Source organism: Symphodus melops (assembly GCF_947650265.1).
Source record: "Symphodus melops genome assembly, chromosome: 6".
In the NCBI taxonomy this organism is placed as follows: Eukaryota; Metazoa; Chordata; class Actinopteri; order Labriformes; family Labridae; genus Symphodus; species Symphodus melops.
In genome coordinates, this window is record NC_136696.1 from 13,866,374 (window position 1) to 13,884,028 (window position 17,655).

At 42.2% G+C, this 17,655-nt stretch overlaps 2 protein-coding genes across 2 annotated transcripts in view; one reads left to right on the forward strand and one right to left on the reverse strand.

Annotated features, from left to right (window-relative positions):
* The window catches only part of LOC306825439 (transcription factor Maf-like), a 40,447-nt gene extending 35,584 nt beyond the window's left edge, over positions 1-4,863 (forward strand). Inside the window, exon 3 of the mRNA XM_079346209.1 lies at positions 4,530-4,863. The gene's annotated coding sequence lies outside the window, so the exon portion shown is untranslated. The remainder of the gene's footprint in view (positions 1-4,529) is intronic.
* Positions 4,864-4,991: 128 nt separating this feature from the next.
* Positions 4,992-17,655, reverse strand: part of wwox (WW domain containing oxidoreductase) — a 123,315-nt gene continuing 110,651 nt past the window's right edge. The window contains exon 9 of the mRNA XM_079346208.1: positions 4,992-5,851. Coding sequence (XP_079202334.1) covers positions 5,660-5,851 — 192 coding nt within the window. The 3' untranslated portion in view covers positions 4,992-5,659. The remainder of the gene's footprint in view (positions 5,852-17,655) is intronic.

Sequence of the window (17,655 nt, forward strand, 5' to 3'; positions counted from 1 at the left end):
AACATGTCTCAGCTCCAGCACTCAATCATTTTATCACTGCGTCCTTCCTTTGAGAGATCATCCACATGGGTCCATGATTACACACTCACCACACACAAACAGAAAAGACAAAAAAGAGACAGAGAGAACAAGGGTCCGGGGCTAAGTAAGCGGTGCACCAGGTTATGCGTCATTTACCGCAGCTCAATAACAACCGTTCTCTCCGCCCGACACACCTGGTCACACAAAATGACACTCGCTGTCCTCTGAGGAAAACACACACATAACATACTTGCTTTCACCCTATGCTAGCCTTAACCAGACACATTACATCCCCACTCTACTATCTGCTGCTGACAGATGTAGTTATGTAATGGTTTTGATGGCTATTGATTTACATGGCAGAGCCAGTTAAGAACCAGAGTAAAATGACGTTTTAAAAATCAACATGGCTTTGAGGTGTGCGTGTCTGTGTTTGTGTGAGAAATGAAGTATACGAAAAAGAAGAAGATTCTGAATTGACGCAGGGAGAAAGGTGGGAGAGAACAACATGAGCATGGGGATCAGAGAGGTAAGCAGAAACATTTAGGGGAAGAAAATCAGATTGAAAAGAGCAAAGAGACAGACAGAAAACATGCTGAACTCTGTGTGTGTGTGTGTGTGTGTGTGTGTGTGTGTGTGTGTGTGTGTGTGTGTGTGTGTGTGTGTGTGTGTGTGTGTGTGTGACCTTGGCGTGGCCCAGTGGTAAAGTGGGGCGTCAAGAGAGTCAGTGTAAGAGCAGCCAAGCGTTGTCCCTCAGATTAGCGGGCTTTATTACTGCCACCAAGCACTGGCCTGACAAATCCTCTTATTTCATTTTACCTTCCTTTACCTCCGCCTTTCTCTTTTCCTCACTCTTTTATTTCTCTAAAACCTCCCTCCCCTCTTTTTTCTCTCCCATATCTGTGGTGACTTTGCATGCTTCACCTTCCAACCTGCAGTTTTTCCCCACAGTGTAGCAGCCCTAGTTTGTTTCCTCAGGATTTTTTGTCCCTTTTTTATCCATCTTCTTTCCCTTCCCACACTGATACAGCTCTCTCTCTCTCTACCTTCTCAGAAACCCATCTTGCCCCCCCCCCCCCCCCCCCCGTGTGATGAATCTGTAGACAGGGGCTAATAATTGTACTTCAGCCCAAGTGCTCATTTTTCTTTGTGTTTGAAAGCTGTGACAGGCAGGAGCTCTTTTTACTCTCCACCCCCAACCCAACCTATTCTCTCCTCTCTCTCTCTCTCTTTTCTTTCTCACCTCACACAATGGGTGAGTAAAATAACTCAGGGTTTACAAGGTCATGCTGTCTAGTGGTGAGGACACGCTGGGGATTTGGAGGTTGGAAGGATTTCCTCAAAGGTGCTGTGTTGAGGCTTCAATAAAAATAGAGAAAGTTATAGATTGCAGGCAGATCTACAGGGGGACATAAGTGCGTTTGATAGTGAACAGGCTCACTGAATTACAACTACAGTGTTTGGATCCAAATGTTAGAAACACTGGTTCTCAGAGTGTTTATAAAAGAAGTGCACCACAAAGACTGAGGCAGTATGTGCCAACACCCAGAATCTTTATATTGCCCAACTTTCATCATTTTCAAAAAAAAAAAAAAAAAAAAAAAAGAAGACTTGAAATGTATATTAAATATTTCAGACACAGCGTGTTGCTTTAATAATAAGCCAAACAGGAAAGATTGTCTTTAATGTATCAGTATTCATCCTGCACAGGGAATAGGGGCAGCCCCACTTCACTGTTCATGTCTAAAACTCACTCAGACATGCACAATGATAGACACTCTGAAGATACAGTGGATTTTATTTAATTTTAAAAATTTGCAAAACGTTTGTTTATAAATTGGCAAAACAAGACAATATAGAAAGGATTTTATTTTTGAAAAAAATATACGTATATATTAATCTAGGGAAATGATCTTGTTTTCTTATGCATCAGTTCTTACAACAAAGGTATGAAAGGAAGTCTGCAAGCAAAGCAAATGTGCAGATATCGAAAGGAAATAATATTTCCATTGAGTCTACAGAGGTACTTTATGAAAATTGATCAACCGTTTTAATCACAATGTCATCCTCAAAAGAGAGCGATGGAACGAGAGCAGGGGGAGTAAGACTTTATTGCCGGCTGTAGTTAGATGGTAAAATTCCTCCTAGCAGATATTTATTGAGTTAGTTAAGTCTGGAGAGAGCTTTAACATTGATTGTGATCATTAAATATATCCGCTCGAAATGGCAACATGGCATTCCCTCAGCCAATGGAGCCAATAGGAGCAGAACAAAGGCATGATCAAATCAATCGTCTCATAATTATTCTCTGAGAGGTGGAATTAATCACGAGAAGAAATAAAAACAATAATGGAAAATGAAATGGTCAGTCTTAAACAATTACTGCCCAAATTGAAATAAAGTCAGTCATGGGGAAAAAAATCAACTGTAAATCCAACTAATTAAAATATCATTCCAGGGTATATTGGTTGTTTGGTTTACCTCAGCTTACGGTTGTTAGATTGTCTTGTACTGTTATTATTAGAGAGAGTGATGAAGAGATAAATAAATGAAAGGAGACAGAGAGAGAGAGAGTGTCTATGGTTGTGTGCGCGTGTGAGCATGTGTGCGTGCAAGGCTGTTGGGGTCAAAGGATCAAGGTCCTGCTCCTGTGAGAGCCGTGTCTCTCTCTCCTCGCCGCTTGCTGAGAGGAAGTGTAGCTCATTGATTAGCTATCAGATGATTCCGATAGGGCCTGATCAATAGGACTTTGTATGAGAGCCAGGCAGGACCCTCCCTCCTTACTCAGACACACACACGGGGATGGGACACTGCAGTGAACCGCTGAACCTTCATCGGGTTGTTTGTGGCTTTCATGAAGATTCTCCTTTGTGTCTGAGTCCATCCCTCCAATCGAAAAGTACCTCGATCGCGCTGTCTCTTTTCTAAAGCTCCTCTTTCATAGAGTTGTCATTGATAAGCTACACCTGCAGGCATGGCCTAGCATTAGATGTCTCACACTAAATGTTCAGTGTTGTAGCTTAATCTGACTATAGAAGATGCAGGCAGCACTATGAACAAAGAACTCACTGGGGGGGGGGACTTATTGGTCAAATTGATTGTTTTTGCAAGCATGTCTGAACTTCAGTTTTCATGATATATAGTCCACACAGTTACACATGTACCATTGCATGTTAAAACGTTCTCCTTAAGCAGGAAAGGGATTGAAAAACAGCAAACTTTGCAGTGGTTTCAGGAGAGCTGATGAAGCCCTGCAACAGAATGAATGTCTTGAATTGTTTTAAATAAAGTCATAATTCGATGGCAGTGGGGTTTGACAAAATGCACCAGTAAAACCCAACTTTCCTTGCAGGACTTATCTTTAAGCAATTTATTTCAATAAGTAAACTTTATGGATTAAACAATAGACTGAAAAAAACCAAAAGGCTGACATGTAGATTAAGTGTAAATAATAGTGTAAAATGCATTTATATTTTAGACTTTGTAATGTGAGGTTTGTTGCTGCGTGTCAGAATCTCTATGACCACAGAACAGATTATATAGTAACGTTGATTTAAAGGCGAGACACAGCTTCTGGACAGCTGTGCTTGTTTCCTCACTTTATTTGTCACCAAGGTTGATATGACACACACACACACACACACACACACACACACACACACACACACACACACACACACACACACACACACACACACACACACACACACACACACACACACACACACACACACACACACACACACACACACACACACACACACACACACACACACACACACACACACACACACACACACACACACACACACACACACACACACACACACACACACACACAGAGTGCAGATAGTGTGTCTACTGTAAGTGTGTGTGTGTGTGTTGTGCTGTACCTCTGTTCCAGGTATGTCCTGTGCTGTGAAAGGACAGTGATAACACACCTGTACTCTACCTACAGGACAGATTATAACAGAGCAGGTTACTACTATCAGTCTCTGTGCAGGCCACGTGTGAAGGCCCAGTATGTTTCTAGTCGAATGTGTAAAGGTGTGTTCTATGAGTTTAATCTGAAGAAGGAAGGGAAAAAATTAGGACAAGTTATAGAAGAAAAAATACATTTAAAGCAGTATGGAATTGTGGGAAAACTCTGAGGTGTATGAGCTTTTGTGTGTGTGTGCTGCAGATCACAGAGCAGGCTGGTGGCTCTGTACTTTGTACACAAGTTCGACATGAAGCTGCCTAAAGCATTTAAACAAAGCAGAGTTTTTTATTAAATACATGATCAAACACAGTTTAATGTACACATTTATTGCATAATGCTTCTTGGGAACAATCCTTCTTGTTCAGACTTTAATGCTTCTCAGTTTGTCAGCTTCCTACACAAATATCTCCCCCTAATGGCCTCAGAATGAACACACTTCTCCTGTTTTTAAAATTGTTTGAACACATTACCGTGGATCTGAGTTATATAAAAAAACCTCTTTCTCTCTCTTTTTTTCTTGTTACAGATATCACGATACTGGACTGCTGATGTTACTAGAGCAACGTACGGCACTAAGACTGCCAAAAAGCACAATGTCTCAAAAGCGTCCCAACAGCGTCCCAACAACGTCCCAACAGCGTCCCAACAGCGACTCCAGGGCAGCCAATCCACTGCGACCTCAAGCAAGAGTCCAAAATTAAAACAAGACCACAAAACAACTGACGGTCCTGGACTTTGAAGAAAAAAAAAATCTTCCACCATCTGTATTTGCTATTTAGATCGACATGGATCATCCCAGAAACACCTCCAAATTGTAACTTTGACTTACCAGAGTTTAAATTATTGAATCGTAAGTTGAGTGAAATAGGAAACAGAAAAAAAATAGAAGTCCATATCGTTTAGCACATGCCCAGACATCAGGATATTGTAAATACTGTACAGAAAAGGAATAGGGACATTCATAAGAAATACAGATATGACAGAATAATGTAAATAGCCATTGTAATCATACCTCAAGTTTTTATTAACCATGAGTGTCACATGTCCATTAGACCTTATTTCTTCTATTCCCCAAAAGATTTAGCACAAAGATAAACAAATAATTTCTGTATCAGAAAAGAAGAACACCAACATCCACGTAGAACTAGACAGGCAGGTAATGAATATACACAAAACAACTCGGTAAACAAAATGATTTGCCATGTGTTGCTGGAAACAGAAGAATATACCACAGAGTGAATGCTCTTAAGGAAACCTTGTGTCGTTAGCTTGATGGGTCATTTGCTCAGAGTAAACTTTAGAGAATTTTAAAAGTCAAAGAAAGAAAAAACTTGGGGAGTTCCACGAATGTATCTAAAACCTTCTGCCCCCTGCCATTGTAAAGTATCACAGCAGAGCTGAACACAGCTTTCACTTATTATAGGAGTGTTTATGACCCCTCCACACTCTACCGTATATGTAGTGTGTTTTAGCCCCCATAGTGACGTGACATATCCTGAAGGACTCTCTTGGTTTGGCAGCTCTCTTGTACAGTCAGAGTACATTTACCTTTTTATTCTTTTCATACCTAATTGGACTTCACCATGACCTGCTGCCCTTCCTTCAGCTGACTGCCCCCTGCACCTCCTCCTCCGCCTCCACCTCCTCCTCCGCCCATCAGAGGGCTTGTATGCCTGCTGACCTCTCTGCAACCAGCCGCTCGCTCAGCTCCCACAGGCTAGCAGCGCTGCTCTGGTCCTGGGCCTGCATGGACGGCATGCAGCGGAAGCAGTTGTTGAAGTACATGCCGCCTAACCCCTCAAGCTCGGGAGCTACAGCGCAGTACACCGTGGTCGCCGACCCTTGTTGCTGTGGACACACAGAAAAAGAAACAAATCAAATTGTGAGACAACGAGACGGCGTCAGCCAGAAAGATGATTCACAACACAGAGAACTCACACAGAGACAGTAGGACGTGTCCTGTCCCGAGAAAGAGAGGGGATAACATCTGAGAGACACATCAATCTAAACACACAAAGTTCAGAAAACGAGACAGCCGGACAGAGTGTCAACAGGAAAAACAGACTGCACACGCTGTCTCTCCCCTCCACCTGCAGCCAATGGTGACTGGGTCATATTGCCATGGGAAGAGCATAACTCCCTGATGTACATATATTTATATACATATATTTATTTATTTATTTCTCTACCTGCTGTGTACAGGACCTCTGGCTATATGGGACCATGTGAATGCTATAGATGAACAGACTCACAGAGGAGAAGTTGGACATGAAAGGGCTCCAGCTCCTGTCTGGATGGTAATCACCCTGGAAATCGCAGCTTTTATGTGTATGTGTAAAAGAGCAGGTTTCAATTTCATGGTTATAAAAATGTGTATTTTCACATGATGTGTGAAGAGGTTCAGCCAGGCTTTGGAAATAATGCAAGTATAATTCTGTACCTTTCGGTTTAAATCATGTGTGGGTTTGTAGTCGTTAAGCAATGTTTTTACAAACAATACAGAAACACACAGATAGAAAGACACCACACGACCTCGCCCTCTGCTTTTTTCTCTGTCACTTCTCTCTTTTCTTTGAAGCAAAGTCAAATCTAAAGATCAACCAGGAGTGGACTCTGTTTCATGTCTTGAGACATGCTGAGACAGTAAAAGCAACTCCACAGTTATTTAGACGCAACCTGCTAAGTTCTCTAATACATCCCGCCCATCAGTTTGTAATTAGCAGGGATATTCTTGGGGGAGGGAGATTTCTGTGACATTTGAAAATGAAAGTTGAAACTGCAGCAGAATAAACACGTCAGAGAGAATTACACACATAACCCAACTGCTCAAAGAGGGATCTTTCATGTTGCAGCTCCAGCTAAAAGCTGCTGTGACAGCTTCCCTGAAAACTCCGGGGCTGGAGACGACTTCTGTAAGGCCACATGAAATGGCTTGCTCCTTTATCTCCCAATGAGAGGCAGCAAGAGTGAGATGGGGGGAGGGGGGAGGAGGGGAACACTGCTGTGAAGAGTGAGGACTAATGTTCAGCACAGAGCCCTGGCACACAGTGAGACAATCTCATATACACAAACAAACATGTATAATGGAGCTACGTTACATGCCAGCTGTTTGAACAGCTTCCTGAAGCAGCTGTGAGACGGGCACGCATGAAGTGCAAAGACCATTCACATCTATAGCACTCATTCTTTTATATGCAAGTACAAATGAAATACAGAAATGCAAATGCAATGACAGAAAAACACCCAAACCCGTTACCAAGAAGTTTTTTTCTCATCATACACATGCTCACACAGAGCCCTGTAAAAGTACATTTCCGCCAGGAGGAGCCCTGGTTGGGAGCGTCACAGCAGCAGATTGAGCGTGTTTGAAGTGCAGTGTGACGATAGAGCGGGTAAACATCAGATGAAAGGGCAGCATCTCTCTGTGCGTCGCTGTCTGTCTCACCTGCCAGCAGGGCGATAACTTCACCCGCATCACATGTCACTGTATCAAAGGCAGACAAATGCCAAGCAGTGTCTCCGAGTTTCAGGTTCACACGCGCTCAGTTTAACTCATCTTCCCCGCTTAGGGCATCTGATTTAGCTCGTCTGAAAGCAAAATGTCTTTTAACTGTGCTGAAGATTTCAGTGCCTCTGACGCCCCCTTGAACTTGGCTGACTTTTACATCACTTTGTGTGTGTGTCCTGGTACCAAACACTGCTTCTGCACCTAGTTGAAATACTGCCCAAACATCTCTTTTAACATCCAAAGTTATATGGCTTCCTTCGAAAGGAAGTTCTCTATATTTTCAGATTTTTCATAGAAAGGTCCGTACTTCTGTTGCTCTCCATGCAGTTAGCAGCATTACAGTACACATCTGTGTGTGCTATCTTATTGGTTTTTAGTTCATCCCCCCCCCCCCCCCACCACTTGACCTTGTGACCTCCGGAGAAGATAAGGCTGATGAGATTAGGCATTAACATGCTCCACCACCCACCACGGCCGTCCATCATGGTGCATGGTGTATCGGTTTGTGTAAGCATGCTCGCTGATCAGAGGCACTTGGTGTAAGATGTAGAAAGAAAGGGAAGGAGCAGGTGTGTACCAACACCAATATTCTTACAGTACACATAAATACATACAGTATTCATATGTGCATGTCTGAACAAGAGCATGCGTCTGCACATGAGCACCCCCCGGATACGCACATATTAACACTTGGCTCTTCAACTTGAAAGGCAGTAATGTCAGTTAACAGCATTTTCTAAGTCATGTGAAACTGTAGATTTTGCCTGTAAATGTATCTATCTACAAACTGATGGATTTTTTTCTGTATATTCTATCGTCTGCAACTTAATGTGAATCATTATCTTGTGTACAGTAGTGTCAGAGAAAAATCTGTGCTGTTCTAGCTGCTCCGTACTCCCCAGAGCTGTCCGATCTGACTTGGACTTGCCCAACAGCTTGATGTGACATGTACTGACAAGATATATGTCCAATAATAATATAGTAATAAGATGCAGCAATGCAATGTTGCAGGTTATTGCAAAGGTTTTGGAGAATGAAGTGCACTTGTTTGACTGCTGTAATATGGTCTATCTGTGTATGCTGTGCTTCTGGCCTATTAAGAAAGTCAGTCACACAGATCCCAATCAAATGTGTTATTCTGGGCCCCAGAAGCCTTCTCTGCATCAGAACATGGTTCAAGATTTCAACTCATAATGCTACTGTTTGTTGTTTAATTATTTAAAATATCGCCCTTTTCTTTTAAGGGAGTCGGTCTTAACTTTAAAATATAATTTCAAAAAGTTTTCACATGTGCCATGTCAGTGACGACTACAGTCCACATTTGGAAACTCAAAAGACTTAATTTAAGACTTGAGACATGATCAGGACTTGCAAGAGTAAAGTACATCTAGCAATCCTAAATCTAACATATAGAGACAATAACAAAAGCATGACAGCACCCGAGCAATACGACAAAACCAAAGGAATGAAACAGCACCAAGTGAGAGCAGACGTTGTTCTTTTTATATCAGTTTCTATGAGTTTTAAAAACTCAGCCAAATGCTGAAGGAAAACTCACAAACACCCCGTAATAAGCAGCGATGAGCCTGCACTAAGCCTGGGATCTTCCAAAATGGCTCTGAAACTGCTCTGGGATCAGATCCAAGTCTTCCAATCTCAGTATGGACTCATTACCCAAAGACCTCATGGGCTTGCAATAGAAACTTCATTGTATAGAGTTTTGCAATAATCAGTTGTTGAAAACTACTTGTTGAGCGTATTCAAAAGCAAAAAGGGGACGTGGGGGGAGATGTGATGTTGTTGAGTTATCAGTAATGTGGCTTTGCCGTGTTTCTGTTCTGTGTCTTTATCATCCAAGTTGTACTCCACTGTATGAGCTGTCTCTGATCCTATGCATGTGACCTTTGACCCCATACCATCTGTAGTTATGACATTGACCTCTCCCTCTGGCCTGGATGTAAATAAACCCAGAACTGTAGAGCAGTCTGTTTTTGGCCCCTCCCTGTACATACAGACCCTGTAAATACAAACAGCTATGCATGCTGAAAACCTAGCAATTCTTTCAGGTACTTTTATAATCCCCAGATTCTCATATGGCATGTGCTGAAAAAAAAAAAGAATAATTAAAAAAAGTAGAAAAAAATAAAAGGTTAAAAATACAATAAAATAAAAGTTTAAAATAAATGGATTGGTAATATTGTCAGGCAATATCCTCTCTTGGACAGTGTGTTGAGCCTTCCTGTTTTCTTACTCTTGTGGGTGATTCTCTTCCTTTGCCTGTCCCTCTGTGTTTCTGCTCACCATCTGTGTCACTTGTTGTCGGCTGGCATTTGTACAGCAGCGAGGGTTGAGGCAGAGCAGAAAAAGAAAGGGGGAGCATTCACCAGCTGACCTCTGATGGCACTCCAGTTCAGCAGCAGTGCTACATGTTGGCAAAGATATAAATGCCCGGGACACAATTTAAGAAGTTCAGCTCCTGGCATGAACCACAGATCATTACAGCATATGTCCACTCTTCCCATATAAAAGCCCTCTGGATATAACATGGGTCAAAGAGTTTTGGTTGGAACAAAAAAACGTTGAATATGTTTTTATCCACAGTTTTTTAAGTTCATCATGGGCAAATAGTTTCTCATAAATTATATGTAACCCTATTTGAGTCACATTTAGGAACACTAACAAGTAGAGTACAGAGTATTTTCTTCTCCCATTCTGTACAGTAAATAAAGAAATCCCTTTTTATCCACGTATCCAATATGAAAAAGGTACAGCATACATTTGGAAAGTGTTTCCTGGCTTGTAGCCACAGATAAAGCATCAAGAGGAGTGCAGCAGTTTTTGCCTCAGCCCTCTGCCCGTTCTCGTAGACTAACTATCTATATCTGGGAATCCAAAAGGATTGTGATTCGTTTGTTTTTTTCCAGCCTGTGATGTTAACAATTGATGGAGGTGTCTGATTTTTAATCTGTGAAAGATATTTTACATTTAATAAATAACCATTGAAATCAAAGAGTCTTGTGTACGTGTGCAGTTGATAAGTTAAGTCGTTTAATCACAAACTTGTGAGTTTGCGTGTAAATGCAAAACAAAGGAGTGTGAGTGTGCGCGCACATTTGTGTAGCTCTATTTTTACATTCAGCCATGCTAACCTCTGGCCCAGCTGTCGGGGGAATCCTGGGTAATGCGGGCTCCTCAGATGAACAAGCCGTACCTCCACATAGATTGACCAATCATCCAGGAGAAGAGGAGAGTAGAACCTCAAACACCTCTGCACACATTCAGAAAGATCCCCGACACTCTGTGGTGACCTCTGCTACACTGACTGGAGTATGCCAGAGTAATAATTAGCTGTGCGTTTGTCAGTTACTGGCATGATAAAATTATTTTCATGTTACAATTCCAAAAGCACAGAATACACACTACAACCTTTCTGTGAGTTAGATCAGGCCCGTAATCTAACTGCAAGCTTGTTTAGACCCCCAGAGAATCTCCTCCTCATGGCTCTCTCCTGTGATTAGTCACCCTCTGGTCATCTGTATGGTCTAAACTCTATTTCATACTGTCCATTAGCCTACTGGCTGAGGGCTAATACTCACCTACGGGCAGTGGGCTCCCCTGGGTAGCATTAAAGACAGGATGGAGGGACAAGCCTCCCTCCCTCCCTCCCTCTTTCTCCTTCTGTTTCTTCAATACACCCACTCGATGTCTCTGTCTTTCAACCACGCACCCCCCCCCCCCAACTTAATAACTTACAGAACTGGGCACACAAGGCTACAGTAGCTGAGGTCTCATGAGTACACAGTCACAGTAGAACCTTTTGCAGGTAAATGGATATCTCTCCCTGGAGTCCCTAAACATAGACTTTCTTTCTTTCTATACAATCATACAGAGTGATGTAGTAGAAGATGAGTGGACGGAGAGAGAAATGAGACGGGGAATAAACTATGTAGGAGTGACAGGAACGCAACACAAAGCAGAGCAGTAACCCCCCCTGTGCTGCTTCTCTCTGCGGCCCTCCCTTTACCTCTTTGCGCCAGATAAGATCAACTAAATGTCAGTCATAAGCAGCCTCCTGTCACACTGTGATTGTTCAAGTGAGTGTGTGTGTGTGTGTGTGTGTGTGTGTGTGTGTGTGTGTGTGTGTGTGTGTGTGTGTGTGTGTGTGTGTGTGTGTGTGTGTGTGTGTGTGTGTGTGTGTGTGTGTGTGTGTGTGTATGTGTGTGTGAGAGAGTGATTGTGTGTGTGTAAATGTGCAGTCCGTTGCAACACTGATGCATACATTTTATGCTTCTGTGTTCTTGGGAACAATAGAGGAAGGAATTGAGAGTTGAAGGGACGGAAAAGGACAAGAGGAGGAGGGGAGGCATAAAGATGAGAGGAGAAACAAGGAGAGCAGAGAAGGAAACAAAAGAGGAGGTAAGGGAGCTAGGGTGCAAGGCATCCAAGGGGAAAACGACGAAGAGTCAGAAGGACTTGCCCAATGACTGTGAAACTATCTCATTTTTATCTGGCGAGAGGACTTCCGAAGTGATCCGCACAACCTAATTATTTTCCCCTAATAAAAGCAACATATGCTAAGACAATAAAAGGCCTTATTGGACACCTATTCATTAAAGAGAAGCAGTAAAAGGAGCAGGACTCGGCACAGGGATTAGCTTTTAAAAGGGCCTTTCTCTGGCTGGAAATGGCCTTAGTCTTCCTTTAGCATGACCATATGGGTGTAGAGCTCACCATAAAAGATCTGAATTATACATGAAGAGACCTGACTGCTTTATTAGCTGTGATCGCCTTTTTTCACTCTCACCTGAGTGCGTCAGTGAACCCTACCTCTAACTTTGGACCGCATTACTGTTGATTTTCACACACAGTGCTTTCACGTAGAAGCCTTGCAGTTTTAAGCAAAGAAAATGCTCCAAAGTAAAGTACATATTGGTAAGGACAAGCATTCAGCAGCAATAAAATAACTATAATTCACAGGTTGGTTATGTTGCTAACACCTGGTTGAAATAGGGCCTGCTGGTGACTCACGTCTGACAGTTTGACACAACCAAGTCATTATTCCATATGGTCAATGTACTGTGACTGTCACTATGTTTCTATTATGAGCAGAAGAAGGCTGTCTGTGTGTCGCTATGTGAGTGTGTGATGAGCTGGTGTAATAGGGCCACACACAGGTGTGTGTATGCTCACCTCCTCACTGATGCACGAGCTAATTGGTCTCCTGCGGCAACCTGACATAGTCACACATTCACATTCGCTCACACACACACATTCTCAGGTGTGCAAGTACCCCCCAACACACACACACTGTACACACAAACACATAGTGTTGGGTCGTCAGATCCTGATGTATAAAGAGTGTGCAAATAAGCACACGTGTGTGGCAGCCTGCAGAGTGTGTTTCCAAATGAACTCATTATCACAGTGCTGACTCCAAGTGAAGAATGACACCTAACACACGGCTAATACTGTCCACACACTTACTGTAAAGTACTGTAAGCTGCCTCCAAAAGTACCTCCAAAACCCACAACACAGGAAAAACAAAAAGAAATCTGACATTTTGATGTTTAATACTGCAACAATTACAGAGAATAACATGGAACAAAGCAAGGTTACAGAAAGGAGCCTGAAGATCAACTAAGCAGAAATGCAAACGTATTTTCAGGCTCAATTTGGGGAAAAAAAATGTAAATAAGTATTGTCAAATGAACAGACAATGTGCTTCAGTTGCAAATGTAAATGTTTTACTTTATTTGATCCATCTTAAATTATTTCTCTTCAAATGAGGCACTTACTGTTTGCCTGCTTTCAAACACATCTTAAAACAATCTTAAAATTATCGTATTTATAGGCTGAAATAGAAGGGACATTTTTTTTTTAATTATCTGCCCTTCTTCATTTACCCATCCCCACAAACTAACTTCCTTACTCCTACTCCCCACCCCCCAAACCCCAAACCCTCCTCCTCCTAGTCATGGTGGAGGTCGAGAGAGGAACGTTCGGGTTTAAATAAAAAGGCAGCATTGGCCCATTTCACTCTGAAAGTAATGATGTTAATTTGGCAGGAATGAGTCATTTTCACAAGAGAGCAACTAGCTCAACTACCATTATCCACACACAGGAGAAGCAGCTTGTCTCATTCACACATTCTCATACAAACACATCCTCTCGCTCTCTCTTTCCCTTACACGCACACATGAGCATGTCACAGGAGAGCAGCTAGCAGTAACATTATGAGAAACTTGGAGAGATCTGCTAATGGTATAGATTAGTGTGCCCTTGGTCACAGCGACTACAGTGGAGTGATTGGAGTTGTGACTTCCATGTCCCTTGTTTTCTTTCCTGCACTTTCTTTTGCTTCTCTTCCTCTGACCCCCTCTCTCTTTCTATGAAATATACAAACACACGCTGTCTTTCTGGCAAAAGAACTAACACTCACATACACAGGTCCACATATGCATTCATACAATCTAACACAAACTGAAGGTAAAAGCAGTAAAGACAAACAAACAAGGTATTTACCGCTACACAAGAGAGCAACAAGAGATGAACTGTATTTACCTTTTTTATTGGTATGCTGATCCATGTGTTTGTGTGTTTCAATACACTCTTGTGAGTATGTGTGTGATTGCATGTAAAGGTGTGTGTGTGTGTGTGTGTGCGCGTTGTCCAAGCTGACCCCATCTCGGCACTCCTGACCGGTTGAATGCGGGCTGCATAAATTAGTGCTGATGCTCTGCGATGTAATTATGCTGCTGTCAGGACGGCCCCTCTACTCAAATTCATTTTAATAAAGTTGGTCTCCAAGGTTACCGACCGGGGGTCACCTTCGGTGTCAGCCCCTATGGATCGTGCAAACGGAACATTCTGGAAGTCTGCGGTTGGACAAAGATAACACTGTAACAGCCTAAACTTCCCATAATACAACGTGGTTACACATATAAACACACACATCCTAAAATAGATAAACTCAGGATGAAAATATTTAAGAGGAAGAAAGCTGGATAAAGAGACAAAACTGAAGAATATAAAAGGCGTTACAAGGACAGAAAAGAGCATCTAAACTGTTGATGTTAGAAAATGGAAAGAAGAGGGGGAGTAATGAAAGAGTTAAAAGAAAGAGGTTGGAGCATGAAGCAAAGGAATAAAAATGAGAGGAAGAGAGTAAAAGAGAGGGCGACAAAAGGTAAAGGGACAAGGAGAGGGCGAGGGAGTGTCTCTCTTGGCAGATGGTGGGGTGTATTCTCATTTGTCCTGCTACAGTGTGTGTGTGCTTACAATAACCTCCAGGGCAGAACTGCAGCACAGAACATGCTCTCAATTAGACAACAACACAGACCTGCACACAGCTTGGAGAGGAAATAAACAGCACAACAAATAGTTCAACACAAAGGGACAGTGCGCACTGAAATACTACCAGCTGGACGAGTGAAGTGCCATATAAGTTTACAGTGCATACATTCACGACACCATCAGATGACTGTAAAGTAGTTGTGCTTAATAATGGTAGAAGTTTTTTCTTTCACATACACCAAGTGGTAGTTGAGAGGGGTAGGACATCAAGTCAACTGTTTGCTTTGAAAATATCTGAAATTAAAAATATGTAGGATATTTCCTTATACAGTAGTTATTGTTCATGTGATTGGAGTAGACAGGTTGAAAAGAGAAATCCAGACGTAAAGAAACTCTGCTGGATGCTTTTATTAACGGACACATTTTGACAAGCCAGTTAAGCAGTGTGCGACATAAAGGGCCATCATGTTTCTGTTTGCATTTTTCTACTTACAGTATATTTGCACATCTTATTTACAATTTTTTTTTCTCGTTTCCAAACTGTATTTGAAGCTTTTTTATAAGCTGAGGTCAGAGTGCATACTACCTTTGATGCATTATTATTGAATCGGCACATAATGTATGACGGATTCATACAAATGATATGAAGAAAATGGCTAAGAAAAACATCACACAGACATCTCTGGCCGGCTATGCAACAGTGTTGTCACACAAACGTATTACTACTGTACGTAAGTTATTTAGTTACTGAGGCATCTTATCAATCATATCCTTATCAGCTGATATTCATTTATCACCTGCCTCTCTAACTTAATTTGCATATTTTATTCTCTGTGTTTAGAAATTTCACCTTTCCAATATTGAAACATCGGTGGGCGTTCTATCAGATTCACACAAACAATCTCCTTGCACTCTCTTTGTTCTGCTCTCACTCAGTGTGTGAAAGTGTTTAACCCATCCGTGTGGGCCGGGGTGACTTTGACTGCCTGTGTAATGGTTACAGCCGCACGCTTTGTTAGCTGCAGGTAATTTATGGTTGAACTGGCCTGATAGTCTGATACGATCGACTGCTCCGACCGTCTATAGCAGCTGAACCCAAAGACACAGAGGAAGAATCTATCTGAAGAGGAAAGCTAAGAAAGAGAGACAAAGGGAGAAGATAGTCTGCAAAAAATGAGGGAAAATCTGAACTTTGATAACAGCATGCAGAGAAATAGTTAGGGTGCAAATGTGTGACAAAAGCAAACTGAAGAAAGAGTAGACTGTAAAAAAAAACATGACAACTTGTTTATTTTGTTTTAAGTGTACAGTATGTTGTTACAGTGTGCTGTCATAGAGTGCAATCAAACTGTTGTTACAGTATGTTGTCATTTTGTGTTGGTAACGTGTCGTCACAGTGTCTTCATACAGTACTGTCACAGTGTGGTTACCATGTGTTGTTACACTGTTTGTCACCGAGTTGTTACGGTGTGTCATCACACTTTGTTGCTGTAGAGTGTTGCCGCACTGTGTTGTCATGGTGCGTTGTCACGCTGTGGAATGAGTAATGCAGGTGAAAGCAGCGACAGGGTGAGAGAAATCACAGAGTTGCAGAGCAGTTAAGTTCTCAGCATCTCTCTGGAGGTGTGCTGAGAATTAGATTGCATTAAAGTCTGACAGTCCATTCATCTGGACTAAACCAAGAAGGAACATTTAGTTAATTGAATGATTAATAAATTCAGCTCAGTCACACTATTTCACTCCGGTGTTGGCTTTGAAGAAAAATGTATGCCCAGTGGGACACGTCATATATCACTTGTTTAAACCATTCACCCCAGATTAATACTTGAGTCCAGCTGCGAGTCAAAGAAGGGAGATACCAACGGGGGGACAGAGTCATTGTTCTGCAAGTCACAAGGAAGTCTCAAGTCCAGAGCCAAGTCCCAGGTAATGATAGGCAAGTCCCAAGTCAATTCAAAAGTCCATTTAGTCCTAAATCAGTTATTAGCAATCTTCATCAAAGGAAATGCCGTCTTAACAAAGTAATCACTTTTATTGTTTCACAAACTCCATTTTTATTTTACTGAATTCTGTGTACGTATTGTTTACTTTGGATCAGATCTATTTCCAGATTTGATCAGATCTGGAAGTAGAGATTTTTTTTTTTCTTAAGCAGTAGTGCCCAGGCTACCCTGCTCCCCCCTGGAACCGCCCCTGCATACAGCAAGTGAAAAGTCCAAGTCATGTGACTGGTGTCCAAACATCTGGGAGATACAGCACAGAGTTGTATAACCTTGTGCTCTGTCCGTCTCCCTCTCTTTTTTAAGGATAAGGTTCTTGTTGGTTGCGTAACGTCTTCCTCTGTGAAAACAAGTCTTTGTACTCGAACTAGAATGCAACCGGAAAGTCAACCAATACCTTTCTCTGGCACACAAGTTTTCCACCACTTGCATTCTGTAATAAAGACAAGCACAGACCCTTGCTCTACCTTCCCTTCACTCCCCTCATCTAATCCAGTTAGCGTCCTCACCCTCCTCTCTCCTGCCCCGTACCTCTTTTCTTCAGGATGGGTTACCCTAATCTGGTCTGTCAGGCCAACCAGGTCCCTGACTACTGTTCTCTTTTCATCTCCCACCTTCAAACAGAATGAACATGCTTTCATTACGCCGGCTGAGTGACAGGACGGGGAGTCAGGTGGAGACAGGCCCATGATGTGGACGGCACTTTGTCCTGTTTAAATGCACTAATGGAGGATAAGAGGCCTGTCACTGGGACAGGTGGAGATAGGACAAGACAGAAGACACAGACATGATTTTATAAATGCAGAGAGAGGGGTGTGCAATGTGTTACATCAGAAAGCAGAGGATGTTG